Here is a 13,125-nt window from a genome sequence, read left to right on the forward strand (position 1 = left end):
ATTTCTGCCAAAGTCTAGTAAATCTAGCTTTTTTCTTTATTGATACTAGATGGAATCTCTCACTAGCAATCGAGATTCTAACCAGATTCTCCCATTCCGTCACCGTAGGTGACACACTGCTACACCAGTGCCCTATAATGCATTTCCTGGCGTAAAATAAGAGTTTTATTGCTTTTTCTCGAGGATTTCAATTGTCTATCCCGTCCATTACCCCAAGGATACATGTTTCGAACTCTACCGGGACTCTGAACCCATGATATGTCTCTATCCTTTTGTTTACCTTTCCCCAGAATTCTTGAATCTCTCTACATGACCAAAGTATATGGACGTCATCCGCTCCTATCTGTCCACACTTTTTACAGCCGACATCTTGCGATTTATAGAATTTCATCAGGTCTTTAGGGGAATAGTATAAGCGGTATAATATATTAAATTGGGTAACCCTGTAGGAAAAGTTGCGTGAAACCCCATTTTTTGCCACTATTGCCTTTTCCCAAATTTCTATCTGTTGAGAGACAGATTTTTGCCATTTATGCAATAAGCAATTGACTGCTTTCTTTTCTGGCCTCTGATGTAATAAAACTTGGTATATCCTTGATATCGGCTTCTTACTCGCAGTTAGCTTAGTTATATTGGCTATAGGCTGCGGAAGGGTAGATATAGGTGTTCCCTTTCCTACAGATGTCCGCAGGGCGTGTTTCAGTTGAAGATAAAAAAAAAAAGTCAAATCTCTACTTTCTAGTCCACAGGTATTCAAAAGATCTGAATATGTAATTATGTCACCCTCCTTCCATATCTGCCCCAATTTATATATTCAATTTTTCCACCAGACTTCTTGTTGTATTGACTTTAGTTCTCTAAGATAAATATTGTCACATAGTAGTGTCGCATGCACTCCCATCTGTGGCCACATATCTCTTACCTCCTTCCAGATTTTAGTCCATAGCACAAATAATGGTATTTATTTGGTTTGCTGTTGTGACAAGATGTCAGCTTCCACCAATTGAAAAATATTGCAATTTATTTAATTTTTTTTATTGATCCCATCTAACATAGCTTTATATCTTTGTGATTTACTTCAGTTTATCATGTTCCTCATATAGCCAGAAAAAAAATAAAGTTCCAAATGCGGAGCGGATAATCTGCCCTCTTTCTCTTGCATATACAAAATTTGTGCTTTTATTCTAGGTTTTTTACCGCGCCATATCAAGTCCGTCAATAAGGAAGCTATAATTTTTTGGATTTTCTTAGGAACTATTGCGGGCGCATTCCACATAGTATAATTCAAGGAGGGAAGAATACACATTTTTGCCAGTGAAATGCGTCCTGCCATTGAAACACATAATTTTTTCCATACTTCCACTTTTTTCCTTATTTCCTGTATTTTGGGAAGCACATTCAAGTGCAGGTAATCCTTGGGGTTAGGGGTAATTTGAATGCCTAGATATTTTACTGGTTCATCAATTTTCTTAATTTCTAGTTGACCCGGTATTAAATTGTTTAGGGGATCAATTGGGATACAGGCCAATTTTCCCTGATTTATTTTTAGTCCGGCATATTTACTATATTCATCAAATATCTGGAAGATCCTTGGAAGTGAACCATGTGAACCCACAAACAGCATAATATCATCTGCGTATAGAGCAATTTTTTCTTCATGTGATCCATACTTAAAACCCACAATCCCCCTATCTTGCCTGATCATATCTGCTAAGGGTTCCATCGCTATGGCAAACAGCAGGGGGGACAGGGGGCACCCCTATCTGACCCCCTGCCGATAGGTATGTTATCAGAATACTCTCCATTCACTATCAATCTTGCGGATATTTCAGTATATAATAGATTAATCCAAGAGCCAAATATATCGCCAACTCCCATTTTCTTTAATGTTGCCATAAAAATGGCCATTCTATGGTGTCAAAAGCTTTTGAGGCGTCTAAAGTAAAAATCCTACGCTCACCGCTGTTTGTGGGTTCCACTTGGGTATTTACAAAGTATCTGATAATGTTTTCAGTTGTTGTTTTACCTGACATGAATCCCGTCTGATCCTCATGTACCAGTAGCGGCAGCATCTCTCTAAGCCTAGCTGCCAATATTCTTGCTAGTATCTTATTATCCGTATTGATCAGTGAAATGGGGCGATATGAATCTGGAGAAGTTGGGTTTTTACCGGGTTTTAAAATAAGAGTAATCAGAGCTTCCCTCAAGGAATCTGGCAATTTTCCAGACACTCTCGAGGCAGTCCACATTTTAAGCAATTTCGGGGTCAATATTTCTCTATATTGGGAATAAACCTCAAACTGGATACCGTCTGTGCCTGGGGTTTTATTTTTGGTTATCTTTAATAGTGTATTATCTACCTCCACTGGATCTAAAGGAGTTTCCAACTTATCTCTCTGATCTATAGTTAATGAGGTAATTGTAATTGTTGTATTTGTACTAAGTTCTTATTTATTTTGGTACAGTATATATTCTTAAAATATTCTTTGAGTAGATCTATTTTTGCCGCTTGTTCAGTGATGTTATGTCCGAATTTATCTGCCAAACAGTGTATATACTTGTTTTTATTTCACTGAGCTGCCACCGGTGCGGCTAGCTTTTTACCAGGTATATGCGCGTAAATATAATTGTCTCTCACAGAGTTCTGTTTTTGTTGTTCCGCCATCAAAAATAAATCATCTTCCATCTTGGTGACTTTATCCATTCTTTATCATTTTTGCTCGACAGGATTTTCAATATATCTTTTTTCATATCTTTCCGCTTCGTGTTCCAGTTCTGATATTATCCCCCTTATTTTATTTTTTTTGTGTATTTTATAATAATCCCTCTAATAAAGGCCTTTGCGGCCTCCCAAACTGTACTAGTTTCCGCTGAACCCTCATTTATAAGAAAATATTCCTTGATCTTTCAGAATTTTATCATGTGCACCCATTATGTTTATCCAACCTATGTTTATATTCGTACCTCTTATTTTTTTTCCACCACTGTTTTCGTGTTTATTATAATGGGGTTATGATCCGAGATCCTCCGTTTTCCATAGTTAACTCGTTCGATATCTAGTGAACCTTTATTATTAGTGAAAACTAAATCGATCCGTGATGAACTTTTGTGCGTTTTAGAAAAACACGAGTATTTCCTTGACTTTGGGTGCATTTCCCTCCAAATATCAATCCAGCCCAGTTCCTGTGTAATACTTTTTAATTTAGAACCCGTGTTATTACCTTGGGTATTCCCTATTCTACATCTATCTATTCTCCCATCCATTTATATTGTTAAAATCCCCTAGCACCATCAATGATTTATCCCCTGCATTAACCGCAAAGTTATGAACTTTTAATAGAGTATCTAGTTTAAAGGGAGGCGGTATATAGACATTTGCTATTATCCATGCTCTGTCTTCTAATAAACAATCCATGAGAATGTAACGGCCTTCCCTATCCACCACAGCTTTTAGTATTTTTATATCTATGTCCCAATGTATTAATATACTCACTCCCCTTGCATAAGATGAAAAAACTGAGTGAAAGGAGTGCTGCATCCAAGGTCTAGTCATCCACCCCACTGTCTCATTAGTCAAGTGTGTTTCCTGCAAACAGACTATAGCGGGGAGGAATCTTTGTATTGCATCGAACACAGCAACTCTTTTTATACCCCTACTGAAACCCCTAATATTCCACGAAATTATTCTCATGTAAACCTATAGTATGATCTCTCTCTTGCCTTTGATGGCCCAAGGGGAAAGGAGGGAGAGTGAAAGGGGGAACGCGGGGGCGAGGGAGAGGGAAAGAGGAGGGAGAGAAAAAAAAAAAACACACCTCCAACGTCACAGGTGTACCAAATACCCACCCCCATATGACCCAGGATAGCCTCAGCCCTGGCTCTTTTACTTAGCATTGCCCCCTCGCTGCCCGACCCCAGCCCACTATATATCAGGTCTTTATCTTTTCTCTGATCCACCCACTCACTGACTCTGCTGAGTCGAAAAAACAGGTTATATTATCCCATTCTATCTGAAGTTTAGCTGGAAACATCATTGAGTAGTTGACATTATTCAGACGTAGTGTATTTTTTTTTTTTTTTTTTTTACTTCAATAAATTTACTTCTTTCTTTCACCATTTCCCTTGCGTAGTCTGGGAACAGCATCACGTCTGCGCCCATGTGATCCAGCCTACCCCTCTTCCTAGACCTACTTACTATCTCCTCCTTGTCCCTAACTGATAATAGATTAATCATTATCTGTCGCGGTCTTGTTCCCGGAGGGGGCGTTTTCGCCGGTACCCTGTAGGCCCTTTCGACAAAGTTTTTATGATCTGAAATATCTTGACCCAGCTGTTCGGTCAACCACCCCTGTATGAACCCTCCCCCTCCGGGATTCCCAGACATCTCAAATTGGTCCTCCTGGACTTATCTAGTTCTAATAGTTTGTTTTTTAGTTCTCTATTCTCGTCTTTTAATGTGTTTTTTTTTTCTTTAGCCATTGTCTGTAAGAGATCTTCCGTCTCTGATATTCTTTTCTCTGCTTCTGAGAGTCCATCTTTATACTTTTGTACATCTGCTCTAAGAAGTCCAACTACTTCCTTAATGTTCCCGGTCTGGATAGAGAGGTCCTTTATTGCCGTACTGCAATTTTTTATTTCTTGAAATATGTCCTGCAGACTTGGCACTTGTTCCCCTTGTTTGGGGTTATTTTCATATACCTCTCTCTCCAGTCCGGGATTCCTTATCGGGCATGTTCAGAGTAATATTTTCCAACGAACCAAGGGATTCACCCTCTGGATCCTGCAATATATCTTCCTTTTTTTTTGGGGGGGGTGCTAGTCTTTCCTTGCATATTAGTCAGTAGCTGTTGTTTGGACCTTTCAGCTTTTTTGAACATGGGGAGATTGAAGTGTTCAACTCAGGTTGTCCCCTCCCCTTTTTACCTGCTCCCTGTCTAGCCATTTTATAGTCCGTGGACCACTATACGGCTTCCTAGAACTATAGCGAGGTAATTGACTCAATATACTCTAATAACCAATACAGTCTAGTGGTAGTTATCTTAATACCTTGGCGCAGAATATTCAACCCTGTGCCCTTTGCCTCCGAGGACCTTTCCTCCCTTAACCCCGTATGTGACGGGCTGCCCACCAACCTCCAGATTATATAACTGCTAGGTTACTAACAAGCAGGACTTCTCAATATGTGGACTGTCGGTCACAAAAGAGGAATCAGTGGGTTGAACTTTTGCCCGCCCACCGTTTAAGATCGTACATATATTGTTTACGCATCGACCCACACATAATCCGTTCAATACAGAAACGCAACTATAGATGCCTCCCGGTAGATAAAATATCAGTAAAGTAAATTAAAACTGTTGACATAGTCCCGGTTAGCTATCATTGGTATAGTATTGTTGGGGCCTTTATGTTGACTGTCCAGGTAGTACGATTTACAGTTAGTAATACACAGCGGTTAATAGATTAGCACACTTGGCAGTTAAGCAGAACATTTCTGTTGCAATGGAGCCTAGTTTGCGAGCGGCTGTTAGTTGTGTTAGATCCAGAGCTTTCCGATGGCTTTTCGGCCCCAACAGATAGCAGGTGACTCCCGTTGTCCCCTTAGATGGCCTTCAGTTGGGCTTAAAAGTTATACTGTCCTCAGGGGCTACACAGCCTTCCCATCACAGGAGCCCTCTCTAAGTATGCGGGGGAAAATGGGAGAAGAGGGGGCTCGACAAAGCTGTTCTATTTCTCGCCACTCTGCTCCAAACTCAAAAGCTCGGCCACGGTGTATTTTTGCTCTTTAAAATCGAGGAAACACCGGAGAGCTTGTATCTCTTATCATTCGGTCACCGTCACCCCTATTTTTCATCCCCTTTAAGACCTGTGTCTATAAGTACCCTCTATCTTAAGGGTGCAACAACAAGATTTTCAGTGCCTTCCCACCGCAACAACCAAGTTTCCACTTTAGTCCCCTTGTACCTGGTTCCTGTGCGTCTCACCTCATCCCCTCAGTGCCGGTCCTCCCAAACTGACGGAGTAGACAGGTGCGATGGACAGGGGAGGGAGATTGCAAACAACGCGGATGTCACTCAAAGTTTCAGCATTCTATTTCCCAGCTCCATGTTCCGACAATAGCGGCTCACTTACACTTCCTGATTGGGAGTTAAGCAAACAATTCGTCTCCTCATCGGGACCGTGACCGGAGGCAGCAGGCGGCAGGAGCGGGGACTCGGGATACGGCACAACCATTGAAGCGGCGGAGTCAGGAGTGGTAGGTCACCGCTGCAGCTACATCGGATCCACCGAAGTGTGGGCTGGCGTCACAGGCCGGGAGGGAGGTGCGCACGTCACCTGCGTGCGTCCGCTCGCATGCTGCTCCTCCCGAGAAACAACCACTTTAATATCGCCTGGCTAGTATTATTTCTTCTGCCAAACTGTGTGGTATTGTTTTTGGAAACAACCCCATTTTGGGGCCTTTGATTCCTGTGCTGACAATTTTAAAGGGCTTCTCCAGGATTTATAATTGATGGCCTATCTTCAGGATCGGTCATCAGTATGAGATCGGTGCGGGTCTGACTCCTCCCACCCTTTTCCAATCTGATGTTTGAAAAGGCCACAGCGTTCATTGGTCACATTGCCTAGGTCCTACTCAGTCCTATTCAAATGAACTGGGCTGAGCTGCGATACCAAGCATAGCTGCCATCCAATGGACGGCGCTGTGCCTGGTAAGCTGTGAGGCGGCCACTGTGCTCTCCGCGGCCTCCTTACAACTTAGACTCCTCCTCAAACTATACATATTTGGTATTGACATAATTGACCCATACGCTAAAAGGAATATGCTACTTCAATTCAACTTTGTAATTATAACAATATGAAGCTGTACAATATAATAAAGCAAATCGGGCTACTTCTCAAGTGCAGTAATCAATGAAAAGATAAAAAAAGCACTAGCAGCTTAAAGGGGTTGTCTCATCATGGACAATGGGGGCATATCGCTAGGACATGCCCCCATTGTTTTATTGTCTATATCGAGAACGAAGCCCCGCAAGTGAAGGAGGACGCACCGTGCAGCCGCCCTTAATTCATTTTAAATGATTGGGAGCGTGGGCCGCGCATGCGCGGTACGCTCCCATTCACTTTTATGGGGAGCCGGCTTGGTGGTGGCCGGACTGGAGTCCTCCAGTCACCACCTTGCGGGGCTCCGTTCTCAATATAGGTTCGGGTCCTAGCGGTAAGACAATTGGGGCATATCCTAGCTAGTCTATGATGAGACAACCTCTTTAATTTCAATTCAAGTACAAGGTTACAGCATACAAATATAAAAATAAAAGCTAAATATGTAAATATACCCAATTTCCTTTAAAATACAGTGTGCATGCAGACCCATGAGCTGATAAAGTTAACAGCTCATGAAAAAAAAACTATTCCTGAATCTGGTATTTCTGACTCTGATGTTCTGGTACCTCTTTAAACAAAACGTGTCTGGGGTGTGTTCAATCAGATGAAATATTGCAAGCTTTCCTCAAACATCATCTCTTACTGTAAATGTCCAATATGGATGGTAAGGCAGCTGCCCTGATGTACTGGGCTGTTTTCACCACCCTGTGCAGTGCCTTATGTCCAGCAGTGGCTCAGCCATGCCAAACAGTGATGCCTCGGTCAAAACGCTGTCCACTGTGGAAGGTGGACAGGATCTTCTGTGGCAGGTTGACTCCTCAACCTTGGGAAAAAGCTAAGACGTTGTTGGGCCTTTTTGACTGTGTGTGATATGTTAAAGGGGTTGTGCAGACAGTACATATTGATGATAGGTCATCAGTATCTGATCGTGGGGGTCCAACACCCGTCACCATCACAGATAAGCTGTTTGAAGAGGAGGTGATGATTGTACGAGCACTGCTTCTTCTTCAAGATTACACTGTGCATCATCTGGCTTGCAGTGGCGGCGCAGCGTATTTATAACGTGCAGTGTAGTCTTGAAGAGGAAGTAGTGCTCGCACGAGTGCCGCCTCCTCTTCAAAAAGCTGATTGGCGGGGGTCTGACTCTCGGCACCCAAGCCAATCAGAAGACTTAAAGGTAGGCAGACAATGTCATAGAGCAGCAGGAAATGCTAGCAGAATGCTTGGGTGTATAGGGAGAGGCATTACCAGTAGAAAGAGGGAGGTGCTCATGCCGCTCTAAAGAGCACTAGTGAGACCTCATTTGGAGTATTGTGCGCAGTACTGGAGACCATATCTCCAGAAGGATATTGATACTTTGGAGAGAGTTCAGAGAAGAGCTACTAAACTAGTACATGGATTGCATGATAAAACTTACCAGGAAAGATTAAAGGACCTTAACATGTATAGCTTGGAAGAAAGAAGAGACAGAGGGGATATGATAGAAACTTTTAAATGCATAAAGGGAATCAACAAGGTAAAAGAGAGAATATTTAAAAGAAGAAAAACTGCTACAGGAGGACATAGTTTTAAATTAGAGGGGCAAAGGTTTGAAAGTAATATCAGGAAGTATTACTTTACTGAGAGAGTAGTGGATGCATGGAATAGCCTTCCTGCAGAAGTGGTAGCTGCAAATACAGTGAAGGAGTTTAGGCATGCATGGGATAGGCATAAGGCCATCCTTCATATAAGATAGGGCCAAGGGCTATTCATAGTATTCAGTATATTGGGCAGACTAGATGGGCCAAACGGTTCTTATCTGCCGACACATTCTATGTTTCTATGATGACACTTCCCAACGATAGGCCATCAATTAGTACTGGCTGTACAATCCCTTTAAGTGACCAAGTAAAATCCTGAGCTATATGGACACTAAGTCACCTTTCCCTACCCTGCTCACCCTTCCCACCATTGTCCCATCAATATTGGTGTGTGCTTATGCTGCACGGAGAACATTGTAAATTTAAAGTGCCACAAACGATGGCATAATTTTTTTATTTATTTTTTTCATTACCACCTCAAATAAACTTAAAGGGAACCTGTCACCAGGATTTTGGGTATAGAGCTGAGGACATGGGCTGCTAGATGGCCGCTAGCACATCCGCAATACCCAGACCCCATAGCTCTGTGTGCTTTTATTGTGTAAAAAAAACGATTTGATACATATGCAAATTAACCGGAGATGAGTCAGAGCTTAAAAATATGACTTCTCTGTTCACCCAAGCAAGATATGACTCTTTTATGTTAATTTGCATATGTATCAAATCTTTTTTTTTACACCATAAAAGCACACAGAGCTATGGGGACTGGGTATTGCGGATGTGCTAGCGGCCATCTAGCAGCCCATGTCCTCAGCTCTATACCCAAAATCCCGGTGACAGGTTCCCTTTAATCAGTAAGTTATATGTACACCAAAATATTGTCACTAAAAATACAATTTGTCCTGCCGACAGAAAAATAAGAAAGTTCTGCACAAAAAAAAGACAAAAAAAAAAAGAGGAAATTAAGGAAATTGTCCTCTAAGAGCACTTGTCAGCAGGAACAAACCTAATAAACCAGGCATCTGTCTTGTGAAAATCAGTTTTTGCTCCAGAGAAAAATAACTTTTCTTTATGCAAATTAGGGTTTCAGTGCAACAAGGGGCATGGCCAGCAGTAAAAATCTTAGGTGCGCCAAGGGGCACCAATGCACTGATGCCCTTAATTGCATAAAGAATAAAATCCCCCCCAAAAAAAATAAAAATAAATGATACTTTAAACAAAACAGGCTTCATTTAACAACTGGATCAATCCTACCAGGTAGTATGGCTGGTTTAGTAGGGTTGATCCTGCTGACATATGTTAATATATATTTTAATATTTATTTATTATTATATATACGGTATATATTTTTTTTTCTAAGATCGCCCAGCCCTCCTGTATTCTTAAGCAGAAAATATACAAGGAGCAGATATCGGGGCTTGTGATATGTGTAGTTCTACTATTTTGTGGGGTATCTGAAAAGCTGCATAAAGGCTATTTATAATGGCATGTGCGTGTGCCAATGTCCTTTAATTCGTATTTTATGTTGTCTTTTTATTTTCACTGCAGGAAAGTAAAAAAGGGTTCTTTATTGATCGATTCAAGCACCATTGACCCAGCAGTGTCAAAAGAATTGGCAAAAGAAGTTGAAAAAATGGGAGCAGTGTTCATGGATGCCCCAGTGTCTGGTGGTAAGTGACCGCATACAGTTAGGGGGCCATCTATCACACTGGTGTAAAGTAGAACTGGCTTAGTTGCCCATAGCAACCAATCGGATTCCACCTTTCAATTTGGTCAGCTCCTTAGGAAAATGAAAGGTGGAATCTGATTGGTTGCTATGGGCAACTAAGCCAGTTCTACTTTACACCAGTTTGATAAATGACCCCCTAAATGTGTATTTTTAATACTCAGATGCATAATAAATTCTTTCTGGTGTGAAGCGCCCCTTATATTGTCTTGTAATTTCTCAGAAAAGGACCACTCAGCCTACTTTCTCGCCCATATTCCTTGGGGGGACACAGGAAACCATGGGTATAGCTCTGCTCCCTAGGAGGCGTGACACTAAGCGAAAGCTGTAAGCCCCTCCTCCATCAGCTATACCCTTCAGCCTGGAGAAGAGACTGCCAGTTTTTGCTTAGTGTCCAAGGAGGCAAGACACCCCCTGCTTATGCAGGGTTGTTATCCTATGATTTTTATTTTTACGTATTTGTTGTTTTTAACTCGGTTTTTTTCTACCTACAGGGACAACAGAGGCGCATTAGACCCCTCTGTTTCTCCCGGGGTTGAGTTGCGCCAGTGCCGGTAATTCCGCACTGCCGCCTCCCCCACAGAAGACAAGGTGGACCAGGGCAGCCTCGCTCCCCTGCGTCCCGCCAGCTCAGGGTCGCCCGCACGCCAAGTCCCTCCCCCGGCTTCCTGCCACCGCGGTGCCAGGAGCTGAAGGGGCGACCCCCGCTGGATGGACTGAGGGCGAAGACAGCGTATGGTGAGAGTGGCTGCTCCAGCCTCCCCTTCCTCCCTCCCACCGCTGCTACCAACATGGCCACTGTTACATGGCCACTGCTACAATCCCGGACCCCCCCGCATATCGGGACGTTACCGGGCTTAGTTGGAGGGCAGTTTATCTGGGCAAGTCCTAGAACGCTGCCTTACAGGGGACGGCTGCAGACATGCAAGCCGTCTGCTACATCTAGGCGCGGTGGGAGCCGTTTTCCTGGCATGAACGGCGCCATGTCATGGCCGGCACTTCAACATCCTTGGGGGTTAAAATCATTTTGCCGCGCGCGCGGCTCTGCTTCGGCTTCAGCGCGGCAGAGGGGGGGCGGAGCTTCCTTACAGCTCCGTGCTGCTGCGCTCCGCTACTTCCGGGTTCATCTCTCTGCCGTGCGATCCTGAAGCCATTCAGCTCCGTGCTGCTGCCTCTCCTCCACAGCCTCCTCAGTCTGTTCCCCTTACAGCTGCCGCTTGTATCTCCGGGTCTGGTAGGACTGTTTAACCCCCTCCGTGCCACAGTACTGTTGCTTGGTTCTCACTTTTAAGTGCAACATCTTTCCACCATGTCAGACCCTTCTGCAGCCGCCAAGCCATGGTACCATGCCTGTACTGCTTGTAGGGAACCTTTCCCCGGGGGGCAGTCTGATCCGCACTGTACTGCATGCCGAGCTCCACCGCAGCCTCAGTCGCCCGCTGTGTCGCTCCCTGCTTCCTCTGACCCGCCTGACTGGGCTAGATCCCTGTCCCAGGCCGTGGAAAGCCTCACTCATGTCGTGGGCCGCCTAATAGACAGGCCACCTACCCGCAGGACGCCACTCTGACTGTCGCGCCCTCCGGGTCCACTGCTTCTGCCGCTGCAGCGGGTTCACCCTCTCCTAGTGACCCCTCCCGAGCTAGGCACTCTCAGAAGCGAATTAGAGTAGAGGCGAGCCTCCTCCTCGGATGCCTCCCTCTCCCCGCCACGCGTGCGCACCCAGACGAGCCTCTCCTCTCCAAAGGATTCGCTCTCTGAAGGTGAATTGGCGGCTTCAGATTTGGAAATGGACTCGGCCCTGCCGTCCAAGCTAGCCTCAGCGATGGGTCAACTCATCTCTGATATACGTGACACCTTTAAGGTGCAGGATGACCCCCCTAGCTCGGACGCAGCTAGCGTCTCCTTTATCAGACCCAGGCAGGCCTCAAAAGTCTTTCCAATCCACTCTGATTTCTCCTCCGTGGTGTCTAAGGCTTGGGCTCGCCCGGACGCCCGTTTTGTCAACCCAAAGAAGCGGGACATTTGCTATCCTTTTCCAGCCGATGTCGTGGCCACCTGGTCTTCCCCACCCATGGTGGACCCCCCTGTGGCCCGGCTGTCAAAGAACACGGCCATCCCTGGTCCCGACGGGTCCTCTCTTCAGTCAGCGAGGACCGTCGCATGGAGACCCTGTCCAAGGGCATTTTTGCTGCCTCCGGTTCTGCCCCTCAGACCGGTTTTTGCCTCTGCTTGGGCAGGGAAAGCAATCTCTGCTTGGGGTACGCAGCTGGAACAGGAGTTGGACTCGGACATCCCCATCCAGGACCTACGTTCCTTGGCCCAGCTTATTAATCGGGCCGGGAATTTTGTCTGTGAGGCCTCCCTTGATGCGGGAGCCCTTATTGCACGCTCCTCCGCCCTGGCAGTTGCCGTCAGGAGGGAGCTCTGGCTGAAGGTCTGGAAAGCGGACGCTGCCTCCAAACGTTCCTTGGCGGGGGCTACCGTTTGCGGGTTCCCGCCTTTTCGGGGTCCGCTTAGACGAACTTATTTCAGAGGCCACGGGTGGTAAAAGCACCCATCTCCTCAACCCCAAGCCAGGGGTGCCCCCCGCGGACGCCCTGGTGCATCTCGTTTTCGGTCCTCCTGCAGGGCCACTGGGCTCCCACCACAGCTGCCGCTTCGGCTCCTCCCCAGGACAAGCGTAGGAAGCCGTTTTTTTCGGGCGCAGCCCTCCTGGCGCAAGCCGCAGGCTGCCCGCACACACCGCAGCAAAACAGTCCTCTGCCTGAAGGCGCGCCCCCACCCACCCGGGTGGGGGGCCGGCTCCTCCTTTTCAGAGGACGTCTGGATGGCTCACGTCTCCGACGCTGGGCCCTCGAAATGGTGTCCTTCCGGATCCAAAATCGAATTTGCATCCTTCCCTCCGGATCGGTTCTTTCGTCTCCCGCCCCACGCGAGACC

General features: G+C 45.4%; 1 protein-coding gene across 1 annotated transcript in view; it reads left to right on the forward strand.

Annotated features, from left to right (window-relative positions):
* The window catches only part of HIBADH (3-hydroxyisobutyrate dehydrogenase), a 157,760-nt gene that overhangs the window by 23,077 nt on the left and 121,558 nt on the right, over positions 1–13,125 (forward strand). Inside the window, exon 4 of the mRNA XM_040433582.1 lies at positions 10,008–10,129. Coding sequence (XP_040289516.1) covers positions 10,008–10,129 — 122 coding nt within the window. The remainder of the gene's footprint in view (positions 1–10,007; positions 10,130–13,125) is intronic.

The sequence above is a fragment of the Bufo bufo genome, chromosome 5 (genome assembly GCF_905171765.1).
Source record: "Bufo bufo chromosome 5, aBufBuf1.1, whole genome shotgun sequence".
Lineage (NCBI taxonomy): Eukaryota > Metazoa > Chordata > Amphibia > Anura > Bufonidae > Bufo > Bufo bufo.